The following is a 15,474-nucleotide window of genomic DNA, read 5'->3' as shown; positions in this document are numbered from 1 at the left end:
TTTACAGAGTAAAGAGCAAATATAGACTGAAATCATGAAGCTCGTTTTAAGAATACAATGAGATATTCACACTTAAGGTCTGGAGACACTGCACATATTTCGTCTTTTAAACAGCTTTATTACATCCTTGTGGTCATTACTAGACATAAAAAGAGAGAATTACAAATTAGAAACCTTTTTTAATGTCAAGCTGATGCATTTGCTTTTTAAGGTCGAGTTAAACTTTACGACGCAACAACAGACGGAAGACTTCAGAACGGTCACGCCGAATCGCTCAAATATTTATTAAACAACATAAAAAAACCTTGATTCTTTAATTTAAGATTAAATCTTACCGTAATTTCCAGGCAGTGTTTCTGTGCTGCTTTAAAGGCCAAGGTCTTTCCTCAAACTCTCGTTGTGGTACTTCAACAAAATCATGAGCACAAGGATGCAAAAAAAATTGTAGAAGGCGGAAGACGGGAGAGAAACATGCACTTGAGAAAGTTGTGGGCCAATGCAAAGCCGAGCTTCTCTTCGTGCATGCACCTTCTTGTAAACTAGGTCTAGGGTTGTAAAAACTGTGCCATTTTTATATGACGCAGAGCTCAGTCGCCTATTTACAAATACCTAAAACTACACAAGTGATGTTTACGTTTGTGACTTTGGAGCCAATAATTTAATTAAAATAGAAAAAAATAGAGCAGTGAGTCGCAGTAAAAATCCATGATGCACAGATTGAGAAGATGGCAGAACGACAGAAAGACACTTCTTTATTTGTCACAGCAAAAATAACAAAGGATGTGTTTGCAAAATAAAAACAGAAAAACAAATATGACCCAAATATCACCCTCACCAAACCTTTAACAAAAAAAGTGAATTTGGTGTTTTGACTTTTTATTTTATTTTATTATTATTATTATTATTTAGCCTTTGAGACACACATTTGATCTGTTATTTAATGTTTGATTTCCTGACATTTCCGTTTCTTTTTAAATGGTTGAATTGGTTTTACACCCTCACTCAAACAGACAGAGGAGAAGGTGGGAGACACCGAGCTGTAACCGTCCAATAAAAGAAGAGGGGGCTGGAAGCATTAACTTGATGGGGAGGTGCAGAGGAAACTGTTCAGGAAATGGTTAATAGTGGCACTTCAACAAATGTATTAAGAATGAGTGAATGGACAAAGAAACAAAAGTGATGGGTGCTTGTTTCATGAATTCTCTGGATTAATTTACAGAGTAAAAGCTGGAACAAATCTTTTCACAGATCATTAGTTCTCAATTTAATCTGTAAAAAAAAAAAGACCAGATATTACATGACTAAATTTGTTTTTTTAAAAACAGGCTCATGATTTGCCACCCCCTCCCCAAACACCTCATCTGTACATCTGCACCAGTTTATTTGTATATATGCGATCTGAGGGGTTTATTTACACTTAAGTCACTGTAAAGCGTGCCAGGGGGATTCGTAATTAGCTTATTGGGATGTGACTGTGAATGTTGTGTTGTGTGTGTTCAACACTCCCTTGTCTCATTCAGCCACTCTCCGATAGAAGTAGAGGTAACCCAGGTCTTTGGGAGGTTTCTCTGAAGCACACACCTTCTGATCGTTGAAGATCACCCACCTGAAACAGAGAGGACGCATAGTTCGTTGACATCTGTTTGGTAAAACCTGCTCTAACCAAATAAACAAAAACATCACATTTAAAAAAAACCTTGACAGAAGACATTAAGCATTTTATACAGTACTGTGCAAAAGTTAAATTATGTGATCATGTGAATTTGGAATGAAGTGATGCGACTTAAAGCTGCTCTTATATATTAGCGAGCCGTCAATGAGTTTAACTCATGCAACATGTGTATGTAATGCTCAAGCATGTCTTGAATAAACCTGGTGTAATAGACAGCAGATGTTTTTTACAGCAGATATTTCTTTAAATGAAATAGTAGGACAAACACAGGATTTAGCAGTAACATTAATTAAAGTTCCACTCCAGTATTTACAGAGCTGTGTTATTGTTCAAGTGTAAGGGTAGATCACGCTAAATACTTGACACCTGTAGAGAATTTTTCCTGAAAAAACTGCATACATATTTTCTGGATGTGTTAAAGTAAAGTGAAATAGAAATAATTATCCTCTATTGTCGTTATAGCACTGCTAAAACAACAAATCGAATGGTGGCCTATATATATATTTAAAAAGACATAAAATAAAATGTGTTTACTTCCCAAGTGGATAAAAAAAACAACAAATAAGAATTGAAGTTTCACTGTGTTCACATGAGATGTTTTGGAAAGGTTTAATCATTTAAAGCAGACCTGGAGAGTGGTGCCCCCTGCTGAGGAAACATGAAATCATCTACTGCATAACACTTTAACAATTCCCCCTGACACTGAATAAATAAACAACTGCTTTGAGAACAGAAAGCATATCATTCCTTAGACGGGAACTCATTTATATTATTGTTGCTTCAGGAAAACTTAACATAAAAGATAAAAATGCCATTTATTTTCTTGTAAGGTTTGATTCCTCCAACGTTTTTTTTAATTATTATTTATGCTTTCTAAATGCACACAACACTTTGACATTGTAAAATATCTCTAAGTCACAAACACAAGTTAAAAAGAGAAAAAACACACTCACTGTTGATCCTTTTTGATGTGACAGACGTAATGGCCGCACATTGTGCTTGTTCCCATGTGACTGACGAATGCAAACAGCTCGTACTCTGGATGAAAAACAGGATGAAAACAAACACAGGGTTAACTTTAATTATAAATACAAAGGAAGTATAAAAACAAGACCTGAAACGTGACTGACGGAAGAACATACAACTCTAAAAGTTAATGCAGTTGTCTAAAGGTCACGTTTCTAATCACTTTCCCACAACTGATTGGTAAGAATATAATCTGAGGTAAATGTTGTTCTGAATTTTGTCTCATCTCATCCCTCGCTCTCTTTGACTTACTGCCTGCTCCGTCTCTGACACGAGGTCCAGGAGGAGGATCCCGACCCTCGCTCTCTGCAGCTGAGCGACCTCCTTCAGACACATCCATGGACTCCAGGTCATCGAGGTGGGAGAAGATCCAGTCTACTGCACGGTCCAGGATATTACTCTAAGAAATGAAAACCAATTCATTGAGATTTGTGATGAGTCCAAACACAGTCGATGACATTTCTTTCAGTGGCTGAGAGGATTTTAAAGTTGCTGAAGGATATTTTGGCGTGTTTCGACGGGCTCGACCGGCGGTACCAGTTACGTTTTTTTAGTAACCGCTCTTGCGAGGTTCCAAGCGAGCTGAGCGGGCGCTATGCGTGATGTCGCCAGACTGCCGGCAAAAGCCGAAAGAATGCCGGACTGTAGATCAGTTAAAAACATTTAACAATCCTAAAAACGTGGGTTAATCTCCAAAAATTACAAGAGAAATGTCTAAAATCTCAATATTTTACAGAGTAGTCTGGGTGTTTGTCCCGCACTGCTGATCGCGAGTGTCATCACAAACCCCGATGCTGTATTTCAGTTCAGTGACTGTGTCAGACAGAGTCTGTGCTCCGGTCATGGAGGAAGTACTGAACAAATAGTTTTAATTAAGTGATTCTAATTATTCAGTGTAACTGAAAACAACTGCTTTACAAGTGTGTCGCGTGTAAAACGAAGTCACTGCCGTTTCACGCAGCTGTGCAGTCATGACTCCATGCACGTTGAGGAGGGACTATTTTTGTAGTGGAAAACCAGCCTAAAGCGTGGCTTGGCAAGGGTTGGAAAGCTGGGATCATAGTGGAAAATGGCCATTAGTGCCTATTTATATTCAGGTCAGTTGTGATAAATAAAAGAAACTGCACTGAGCGATATGTGTTGAAATGAATGACATCTCTCTCTGTTCAGAGTTGGAGTCTAACCGTGGCCCGAAGTGCTTTGGTTGCTTGGTCTCGGCTGAAACCCATGGAGACGATGGTTGCCAGGTGCTCCTCAGAAATGCTCTCCGTGGGAGTGGTCCCAGGGCCAGAGCTGCAGCCTGGCAACACCAGCGGGGCCGCAAAGTCTGTGGACAATCAGAAAGAGGAGAACATTAATGCTTTATACATTCTACTACCTTTTATTCAAAAACGGCATTCACAGATAATAATGACAACCAGCAGAGCGTTTTGAATCCATCAGAATTAATCTGCATCAAAACAAAACACCTAAAAAAAACATATTTGAATATTGTTTACAGTTGGGAAAGAAACATTGGATGCAAAGATGGAGTTACAGTGGAGAGATGCATTTCTGTCATCGTGTTCCATCTCTTCTACCTGTCGGCAACAAAAACAGCTCAAACTAAAAATAGAAACAAGGACCAAAAAGTTTTCCTTGCACTGACGGATTCTCCATATTCACATGCATAATCTATAGAACAAAGATTAGAATCAGTAAGACTTCACGTGGATTCCACTGCTCTACACACCTGGGTCATCAATATGGCTCATGATCCAGTTCATAGCAGCATCACTTCCAGTGTTTCCTGTGTAGTACACTGCTTTCCTGCAGGCCTCCAGGGGGAATCCCATTTCACCTAACTGGGACACAGTGGCGTCATCAAGGACTGGAGCTGAGTGTACGTTGAGAGGAAAAGGTTGAATTACTTCAATGTTTACTTCAATTATTACTTACCGATTACATTTTTTTTTCAGAAAATCACTGATACTTTACTAAGCATAGTATTGTTCGTAATTTTCCCTGTGCAGAACGCATCCTTATCAACAAAAATTCAAAAATAAACTGACAAAATGGTGTAAACAAATTAATGTATGGAGACATCAATTTATAGTCAACCAAAACAGAACTAGAAGCATGTGGCTTCTGCTAAATAAAAAAAATGACATCACATGATATAAAGTAAAAAATGTAATAAAAAAAGGCAACAGAAGGACTCGAGAAAACAGAAAAGGCAGAAATGAAGAAAAGTTGGAAAAAGGATGGACAAATAAGTCACAGAAGAGGAAGGAAAAGAGCAGAAACGACAGACAGACTGACACAGCAGTGGGGAGTAGAGCGAGTCGTCCTCCTCGTTGCCGTGGAAACCCAGGATACCTTTGACCTCCACATCAGGGGTCACGAGTGAGGGTGGGGCCACCTCAGGTAGAAGCTCCTCCCCTGGCTGCTGTCCATTTGCACGTAGTGCACTCAGGTCCAGAGTATCAGGGACATCTATACTCACATCTGCAAGGAAGAAAAATCACACAGCACTCAAAACTACTGTTATTGTCAAAACAGCCCAAATACTACATTTGTTGATGTAAGTTTTAGCTTCAACATCAACAAACCCACAACCTTGATGCTTAAGAGAGAGACAGTCACTTTGTCTCTATGTGTTTAAGGGTGTCATCCATTACTCAGATATTGAGGCTGACTCAATTTGAAGTTGGAAGATGCATTTCCAAGGACCCCAGAAAGTACAGTGGCCTCTAACACTAATGGCGTCATGTGCTTTACCATCGCTGCTTTAAGTTCTGGACCAAAACCTCTACGAAACATCAGAGAAAGGAAGGAAATATTCTGTAGTTAGCCTGTGTGTTGTCGTTTGCTTGTGTTTTATTGTGTGTATTCATCACTAATAGACCATGACTACTCATTGTCATTTGCTGCGTGTTCTGCCGCAGAAATTCTCCCTGTAAAGCTCACGGCAAACGGATAGCAAAACAAAAATTCCCATGATGCCATGCTGTTTCCCCAACATCAACAAACTAGGTATTTAGTTATTTTTTTGATAGAGAGAACCTTAATGACAGAAACTACATACAACAACAGGCTCTTTTTTGTATTTTCCTCAGTCGCTGACTTTAACAGCCACATCATTCAGCTCCGATTCAGTACAGATCAGATCAGATTGTTCATGTTTACATCTGCAAGTGTAAACGGCATCTGGTTTTGCCACGCTGTCTGTGATGTGCAGGCTAATGATGATAGTGCTCAGCATTTTGTGAATTGCCAAAAAAGCTGCATGGATTCCAAATAGACTGTTTGCACTAATGTTGTTCGGCCACGTCCTGGATATACATCTGATCCAGGATATCAAACTGAAGTGACACAGTTCTGATTTGAAAATCTGAATTGGTGATCAGATTACTTTATCCACACAGTCCTGAAAAAGTGAAAAATGTGAACTAGTCTTACATTATTTTATGTAAAACACCTCGACTTAACTTGCTGTTGGCTGAGTGGCATCACTGTGACAATGATTTTTAGGTTCGTAAACAGAATCCATACTATTCAACCCCATTTTTTTTTTTTAAAGGTTGCCGATTAAAAGAATGAGTTGCTTCGTTATATACTGTGGCTTGGCCATAGAATATAAATCATGATAAATAACGCCGATCCCCTATATAAATCTATGACATTACAATTTGTATGCGTTTCAGGAGTTTTCACATATTTCACATACAGACTGTGGACCTTTCAGAAAGAACACACATTTACACAAGTAAAAAGATTAATCTAACACACAGAAAGAGTAACATCACAAATTTAGTGAAATGTTTCCTCACCCAGTTTTTTAGGCACCCAGTCAAGGCCAAAGGTAAACTTCTTAATCTGGATAACCAGGTGGTCGGGGAAAGAGGCAAAGCGGGTTGTTCTGAAAAAAGGAGCCACAAGCTGATATTAACACATTTATCGCAATGATTGTTACGGTTATAGTCTTCCAGTATGTGAATGGTTGTTTGCATCATACTTGGTAGCAGTAGTCTTGGCCTGGACAGCTGAGCTCCAGAAATCTGTGAGAACCTCTGGTTCACTGAGGACCGCCATGCAAGCAGCGAAGGGGATTTGTGCACGCACTGTAGGGGCTGATGAGTCGCCCTCCTCCCGCCGGCGCTCTGCCTCCTGAAGCTCCTCTGTTGCAGCAATATGTGAATGGGAGAAAAGCAACGTTTAAAATACACTTGCACATCAAACGTCTGGGACAATTGAACTGTTCAAAGTATTCACATGACACATCGTTTAAATACATGTGTCAATAGATGTGGGACATTATTCATCACAAGTGGTTGAATATTACATTATTGCTTCATCACAAAACTGCTGAGGCTTATTATACCATTGAAATGCAGAAATGCTTAAGATACAGCGAAGTTGAGATGATAAAGAGAATAGACAATAAAAATTCAAGAAATACACTGCCCATACTAAATCACTAAAAACTTTACTCTTCAATTGTAAAATCAGTACTAGTACACATCTAGGTTAGTAGTGTAATGACCAGATCCTCGTACCCAAGTGTTTAAATTATGTTCTTATGGTCAATAAAATAATCCAATATCTATATTTCTATATTCAGAACTCTGAAGATCAATATAAGCAACAAAGGTGATGGGATGTTATGCTTTACTGCTTCAGCTGTTGATAATATAAACTAAAAGTGACTTCCATTTCTTATCAGGATAACAGACTTCTTTACGGCACTGAACATTTAACTACAACTACAACTGATGATTCACAAACTGTCCTTATAGCCTTGTTTGTCTGCTAGTCTTTATCATTGTGCTCTGCACATCAACATTCAGTGGATATAACTTGTACATAAATCTGCATCCTGCTCGAGCATCACCTGTGTTGGTGGCCTGGTCCATAGGCACAGGAAGCTGAATCATGTAATCTACCCGTTGAGTGTACTTGGCTTTTTGTGACTGCTGACACACAATCCTGTCCTCCACCAGGAACCTGAAGGCTTCGGATGGGTTGGTTCCAGAGCGACAGTTCCTCTGTGGGTAAAAGAAAAAGTGAGCAATATGAACAAAAAGCTGATCATCAAAAAAAAAAAAAAAAAAAAAAGAGTAGGAGAGGCAGAGTGTTCTCCTTTACCTCCACCATGTTTATGAAGTGCAATAAAAACTCCTGAGCATCCTGTTGGCGATTGGTGGAGAACTCTGGGTGGCCCCGCCCAACAAGTGCTTTAAACATTCGAGGTGCTATGCCAATTTGGTCTCCCTGCAAAACAAAGCATTTACAGTCAGATTTTTCAATGGTGTGAGCTAATGTAAAGAAGACCACATGCACACTCGTGTCTGAAAGGTAAAATCCGAAGCATGTCATGGAGATCTGCTAAAACTACACTGTGAATAAATATTTCCTCTTACCCTGGGTTCAGATGCACCGTTTTCATCTCCAGGGTCTGGTGCTGGTTTGCTATACTCTCCTGACAACAGACCGTAACCAAGCTTGGCTCTGAGAGAAGCAATCGAACAAAGTGAACATCACTGGACAGCCAAAAATATGCCTCAGTTTCACACATAAATAAGATTTGGATATAAGTCTAGATTAGTTTTTGGTTTTTAAACCTCACAGGGGGAGTGTGTTGTCTAACAGGGGAGAAGACTAATTCAAACAAATCAAAAAATTCAATAACATCCTGATAAAAGCATAATAAAAGACACTTTGTGAAAACCTGCACCACACTTGAATATCAAGCAGTACTAAAATGTCAATGTGAGCCAAAAGTGTCAAGTTACATTTGCAAAGTGCAACTAGACCAGACCAGACTTGGGTTTCACTTTTGTTTTCTCAAAAAGAGGCTCCACCACTTAAGATGGCATCTATATTCTTGTTTAAGTTGGAAACACATTCATTTAAGCCCTATAAATGACAAAAATAACATTTAATATAACTGTTCAACTTGTCATAACATAATGGCACAAAAAAAGAAAGAGTCTGATTCTTTGTACCTGACAGCTGAAACATAAATCAGTATGTTGACATGACTGGACTTTTAAAATACATGTGAACATGATAGTACGACTGAAATGGTATTAAATTTAATTTCTCAAAGTCAGACCAACACACCCAGATAATGCGAGTGTCAAATTAGTCAAATTACTACTCAGACCAGACTCCAGCTAGCCTCGGGCTCTGCACACATGCCACATTCCCCCCCCCCCCTTAAACAGAAGAAGGTAAAAGCAGAAAAAGACTGATTTTATGTTTTTTCAGCTTCAAGATCATGGATGGTAGGAAGACTCAGAATGGTTCAGAGTTGAGTGAGGGCATATCGCCACCTTGTGCAGAGTTAGACACATTTCATTCAACAAATCAATTCCCCACTCATGCTTGTAGACCATCACAACTTGTCACTTAGTTAATTAGTCCAATTGCTCGACTTATCCTGTACATTTTCATGCAGAGATGAGTTTGCGTTTAATAGCGGGTTCTTTTACCAACAATGCATGATGACGACAACATCTTCAAGACAAAATTGAAAAAGAAGGCAGGGTGCATGTGTATGCAGACATTCGATGGTGATAACAAGAGCTTGCCATTGAAAATCACCAGCCACACAATGACACTCACACTTGGGTTTTAAAGTCCTGGGTGGGGTCACTTGGAGCTTCATCAATGATCTTGTCGATGTTAGACACGTACCTGTTAAGTATAAATACATTATACAAATTATCAGCATCTTACTCCTAATGCTGGACTTAAATGTTTCAAGATTAGAATATTCAAGAAATGAAAAATAAATTATTCCCTTCTACTGCTGCAATGACTAATTGTAAAATACATATATTTTTCATCGCCTGGCATACAGATTAACAATGTCCTCTACTTCTATAAGTAACATGGTCAAAATAAGAGGGACAGGGTGGAGCATGGAGGCAAGAAGAAAAAACGTGGGTACTGACTTGCTCTGGAAGTCCGGAACAGTGAAGAGCACTTGCATGACAGAGTTGAGGTAGCAGCTGTTGCCTAGGTTCTTCATGCCAGTCAGGCCAGGGCCAAACAGAGCACGCAGGGTTGTCCCAGACTCCTGGATCACCTCCCACTCACCCACACGCTGGTTCACAGCAATCTCTAGCTCAGTCATCGTCCGCTCCGTCTAATAAAAAAGAAATCAGTTGTATATGGAAGTGAAGGACGGAAGACACAAGCAAATAAAATACATGCAGCAGGCTTCAGACAACGTTCTGAGAATCATGAGTGAAAATAGCCAATATAAGTAATAATGACAGCAGGCAGACTGGCAAAAAAGTACAAAATTCATCATCACTACGCTTGCTGTTCCTAGTACAGCACAATTTCTATGCCCCCTGTGTGTGTTACATCATTAAACGTGTGCGGCAATACATTAGCCAGACAAGAAACAACATTACACTACACAGTGAACAGCGGTAGACAGACGTCACATATATTTTGACAACTGTGTTGCCTGCACTCTGTGTAAATGGAGAAGTAGATGGCAATAAAATGAATGGCAGCAGGAAATTGGAGAAGAAACTGTTGTGGTGGGAAACATCTAAACGGGGAAATAGAGGCAGATAATTGATATGCCATAAAAGACCAGCCAGTATAAAGAAATAGTAACAAAGTTCATGATTAATAATAACAACAATACACATACATATAAAATAAACATACCAATAAAAAAAACAAGTTCAAGTGGTGTCCATTAGTGTTTCTGAGAAGGCAAAAGCAGTGTCAGTTGTTAAGCGTTTGCTGTGGCTTTCAAAACCACAAACCTAGCCCCCAGTTTTGTAATAATATGTGATCAACGGCAGACAAATCCAATATCTGTGACACTCTGGGGGTTATAAATCATATCCGATAAACAATAAGACTAAATTGACAGATCTGATATTGAAAATTGTCAACGAGAGATAAATTACACTTAATGAAATAGCCTGCTTGAATTAAAAAGCATAGAAAAATTTACAAACTTGCCTTCTCCATGGTCATCATGTTAATGCCAAAGTGAGCGAGGTGCTCTGGTAACTTGGAATCCAGTACCATGTCATCCTCATCATAGGAATACACATCTGTAATCACACACAGTGGTGGCAATCAAAGGCCATGAAAGAGTTTCAGTCAAATACACATCGCTGCCATATAAGATTCTTCTTAATGTGGTCAAAAGAAGAGTTCATAACTTTAATGTCAATAAATCGGGAAATATATTTTGCAATTGGTTGTACAAAAACACAATAAACAAGGACAAAGGGCAAATAGCACAACCAAACAATATCTATTGAAGAATGCTAGCAGTACATTTCACCTTTATCTTGTTATCGTGTGTTGTATCTCATATTTCTCGAAGGTTGAGTCAATAAAAATCAAGTGAGCCAGTGTGACCATAGATAGCAGACTCTCTTACTGCATGTTCTCAAGTATCACCTATAATTCATTTAATTTGCCTCACTGCATCTTCTGAGTCTAACAAAAACGCATGGGACACATATGGACGGAAAGTTGGACAGACACACATGGCATCATGACAATGATACAAAGTGGAGCAGGAAATCACAAAAAAGCCTGAGACTGCCTTCATAAAATGTCTGGCTGTTTTTCAAAACAAATGGCCGGTCAATAGAAGAAAGACAGAAAAAAAACAGACAGGGACATAGAGAGAAGATGATACAGGGTGATATTAATATTCTTAAAACAATCGTCAAAATCCTATATAACCATTACTGTCACATTTACCCTGAACCTTTATCATGGCATTAAAGGAGGCTCACCGGCACAAACATACTATGTCCTTGAAAAATATGAATATTATTATTGACAGAAAAGTTGGGCATGCCATCTGTTTACCTGCTCCATCAGGAGTGATGGTACCAAGTTTGACAGCGAGTGGATATCCTGTTTCCTGGAAGTGAAGAAGAGCGTGGTTGTTGCCCCCAGAGCCATCAAAATACCTGCGACCACACATCACTTTGCCATCTGTCAGGTTCATCCACAGGTTCTCCTGGAGGTCACAAATCTCACACCGCCAGCCACTAAGATGGAGAAAAAGTAATAACGTGTTTTTGTGTTAATAACCTTTATTCTTTCACCACTCTTATAGGTTTTGATTTATGAAGCTGAACAACTTATTCTTACTGAACAGCTTATTATGACCAATATGTGCGCTATAGGAGACACAACAGCATTTCTAAACTAACACAACAAGGCATCACTCTGCTAATTGTACTAAAGCACTGCAACTACTAGGAGTTCAACAAAATTATGAGACAGATATTGCAATAACAAAAATCATCAAGTTTGAATCAAATATAGTAGCAGCTTTTTAATTAAGTGACTAATCTATAAGGAACTGCAACATGGGTTTAATTTATGGAACAGTTGTGACCTCGCATCGCACCTGGGAGGAATTTTGAGTCCATTGTCGAGCTGTTTGAGGTCAGGTGCATGCCTCGACTCCTGTCTCACCTCTCCGTCCCACTGTTGAACTTGTAATGCATGAGACACTGAGTCAGCTGCCATGATACCCGCCATTGACAGGGACACCTAAAGGGACAGCAAATTAATCAACAGGAACTAATTAGACCCGACTAAATGCTCATGAGGAAACCCCTGAAACAATTGATTAATGATATTACTACACAAAAGTCTGTGTGTATAAAACTAAAACATGATGCATGATCAATGAAGATTGTCGATGTTGGCAGAAATCGTATAAATGTATTTGTAAAGTTACCATTGAGGTAAACTTAGCAGAATGATATTTCTTGCTAAAAACATACAAGGTTTCTCACCCGCTCTTTCACAACCTCCGGCATGCTACCAAGATCCTCTGATGTCACTTCTTGTCGGTCTGGTAAAATGACCACCTTAACATCCTCCTCAAACTGTTCCTGCTCCACATCAAAACCTCCTTCAATCCCTGGACAGATAAAAAAAAACTTGTTGACTGTGGCTGTATTATGACCTGGTATTAACATCAGTCCTGAGTGATCTAGTCACAAGTGGAAAGTGCTCAATGACAATATTAACACCTGGTATTAAAATGTGTGCTGTGGCCACCTGGGACCAGAGCTCACATCTCTGCTCTGTATGCATGTTTGCAGGACCAAAATGAAGTTCAACTGTAGAGATGTGTCCACTGTTTATGTGTTTGTGTGTTTTCTGTTACACTGCAGCAGGTCAAAGGACATCAGAAAAGGAGGCAGTCTTTAATGGTTCTTGAGGACAGATTGAGATTATATTAAGCAAAATAATATGGCCACGTGTCCCAAAACCACCTTTGAATTATTATTATTATTTCTTTCTGTCTCTGAACAGGTTATCTCATGCAGGCTGTGTGTCACAAACAGATCAATACATATCTACTTCAAAGATTCATGTTTTGGTATAAACAATCTTAAATGGACTCACCTATGGCCAACCTGGTGGGCTTTTTCTTTGGGGGGTGTCCAGATCCAGAGTTAGTGTCATCTTCCTTCTATAAGAATAGAACAGGGTGGGATATGAGTGGGTGTTTATGAATGTCAGTAAGCACTGTGGTAGAAATGACCACTGTTTTGAAGAACATAAATGATTTAAATGTCCACCTTTGCCTTACGAGTCCGGGTGATTTGCAAGTAAGCCCTCTGACCAGTCCGAGCATGGTGCCTGTCCACATACTGACTCCCAAATCCCAGGAAACTGTTCATACAAACATACAGCCCTCCTTCACTTTCCTGTAAAAAAAAAAAAGACATGTGGATGGTAAAACAATCATTACACCTCCTCACCTTGAAACACACTTTTAATCTAAAGCTGAAGCATCATGAGCTAAAGTTTAGGCAACTCACTCCAACTCTGTTTTATTGCCATGGGCTGGATGAGACATAGGGAATTTTCTTTGGTGTTTTGGCACATTGTCAGAAAATAAGAGTAAATAAAGGCACTAAAATAAACGAGACAAAAGCCGGATGTATGAAGATGCAAAATTGAAGTTGGTTATTATTATTATTATTTATTTTAAATTAAGCAGAAATCCCAACAACACATGCAATTCAGCTGAGCACAGGTTCGATGTTGTCTTGTTGCTCCTAAAAAAGCAGATACGACTGAGATAGCATGGGCTAATTTGCATAAACGTGTCTTTATTCTCTGACCATACAAACACTGCAGTTTGCTAGCCAGTTTGACAGCACATGCTAACATAGTTAGCTAGCTAACAAGCTACGGCAGCTATGTTTCCGTTACAATGCATTATTAGCTTAGCTCGATGCTAGCCTGCTAGCTAGCCGCAAAAGAAATGTCTATGAAAGCAGCGCTAAAAGTAGGACAACACTGACATAACGATACAACGCACAACGACAAGAGAACGTGAAAGTGATGGAGAAGTGAGTGAAAGAGACACCGTTTGTTAGCTGACGTTTTGGTTTATACAGGAAAGATGGCTCACCGGCGAGGAAAATGACAAGGCGCATTCGTCTTTGTGGACACGGTCCCCGGGCTTCGGAACCCGAATTGTGGACAAAACCGACATCAAAACATCACCGACATCCGCCATGACGAACTAGATAGTTCTGCCTTTCAGTGGGACACTTGCTTCTCTGAGTTTGGACCCGCCTCTGAATTCACCGGCTCGGAAGAGTGTCCGTCGTCTAGCCCGTCTTCTGGTGGCTGCGTTCGGCTGAATGAATCATGAGATGCTGCCTTGTGTTGAACGAAGGCCGATTGAACTCAGTTGCCCGCACGCCGACTGACACAGGCGTCACCGTAATGTGTATAATAGGAGCACGGTGGTGATTTTGAAATATGTTTTTGAAAAGGCAAACAATCATATGATGCGTGATTTTTTTTTTATTTGTTTGATTTTTCAAACATCCGATCAAGAGACAGATAATGTAAAAAAAAAGAAAAAAAGAAGAACATTAGTACTTTGATGTGTGTTGTGCTTTGTGGGTGCGGGATCTGTTGCTGGGAAAATGCTATTGTGATGTTGATGTGAACTCAAAGCACAATGTTTCGTTATAATGTGTGTATTAAAAAAGTAAGTATTGTTGAATTTCAGTATGTTAAATTGAGGGTTTTGGTTCAATTACTTTTTGCAACCGAGTAGTACTGCTGTATATTATATATACCTACGTTGACTGTGATTCTTTTTTTGTGTGGCATTGTTGCATTTAAGTTACTGTTGCATGTCTTTTTCCTTCTGTTTGGCACTTTGTTGCATTTGTCTTATTTGTTTATTTTACTTTTATTTTTACGTTTATTTTATTTTATCTTTTAACTCTTGTACATCTCCACTTTTACCTCCCAATTGTTGCACAATAATTTCCCTCGGGATAAATAAAGCGTCTTGAATCTTGAATCTAGAATCAGGCAATATCCAGGGGACCCAAGCTAAATGTGGCTGGAAAAAAAACATACCCAAAATTATTATTATTATTTTAAATTAATTTAACATTGAATTACTTTGTATGCTTCCTCAATGATTTACTATGTATTTTAAACCAGGTTTTCTATGGTTGAACATTTTGTTTTGTTAGTATATTTACGGTACCGTCGCTGAACCTGCCAATGGCGGTCTCTGGCGGCCACACAGAGAATTACAATCACTGTTGTTGATAAAAGTTCATCAATGCTGTGTGAATTTGCTCCTCCAAAGAACACATCGACATTAATAACATTATTATTATTACTATTTTTTACAGTGTGGTGTGTTAATACATGTATTAGGGGAGGAACCTTTTTTTCGTCTCCTTGTTTCCCCTGATCATTTTCACAGTCCCACCTCCTCTTCGAGT

General features: G+C 39.2%; 1 protein-coding gene across 2 annotated transcripts; it reads right to left on the bottom strand.

The window, feature by feature from the left end:
* Positions 1–735: 735 nt before the first annotated feature.
* On the bottom strand, positions 736–14,310 carry usp5 (ubiquitin specific peptidase 5 (isopeptidase T)). Of its 2 annotated transcripts, none has more exons than XM_083891688.1 (20): positions 14,127–14,310; positions 13,285–13,413; positions 13,109–13,175; positions 12,490–12,617; positions 12,096–12,241; positions 11,546–11,730; positions 10,676–10,770; positions 9,640–9,833; positions 9,308–9,379; positions 8,101–8,188; positions 7,826–7,951; positions 7,572–7,725; positions 6,696–6,858; positions 6,511–6,599; positions 5,000–5,185; positions 4,431–4,574; positions 3,883–4,025; positions 2,951–3,098; positions 2,626–2,710; positions 736–1,606 (listed from the first exon to the last, which is right to left on the bottom strand). In XM_083891688.1, the coding sequence occupies exons 1-20, from the start codon at positions 14,232–14,234 to the stop codon at positions 1,513–1,515; spliced, it is 2,544 nt and encodes an 847-aa protein (XP_083747814.1). In that variant the 5' UTR covers positions 14,235–14,310; the 3' UTR covers positions 736–1,512. The 2 variants fall into 2 exon arrangements, with proteins under 2 accessions (XP_083747814.1, XP_083747815.1); XM_083891689.1 differs by having other exon boundaries at positions 5,057–5,185.
* Positions 14,311–15,474: the final 1,164 nt, after the last annotated feature.

Source organism: Microchirus variegatus, assembly GCF_963457635.1.
Source record: "Microchirus variegatus genome assembly, chromosome: 1".
NCBI classification, from domain to species: domain Eukaryota; kingdom Metazoa; phylum Chordata; class Actinopteri; order Pleuronectiformes; family Soleidae; genus Microchirus; species Microchirus variegatus.
The sequence above is the reverse complement of the archived record's forward strand: the minus strand, read 5'-3'. Positions and strand labels throughout refer to the sequence as shown.

Coding starts and splice junctions, on each gene's coding strand:
- usp5 (XM_083891688.1), bottom strand. CDS start 14,234: ATGGCGGATGTCGGTGATGTTTTGATGTCGGTTTTGTCCACAATTCGG. Junction 12,242..12,489: donor CGGAGGTTGTGAAAGAGCGG/GTGAGAAACCTT, acceptor CTGTCCCTTTAG/GTGTCCCTGTCAATGGCGGG. Junction 7,726..7,825: donor ACTTCATAAACATGGTGGAG/GTAAAGGAGAAC, acceptor TTTTACCCACAG/AGGAACTGTCGCTCTGGAAC.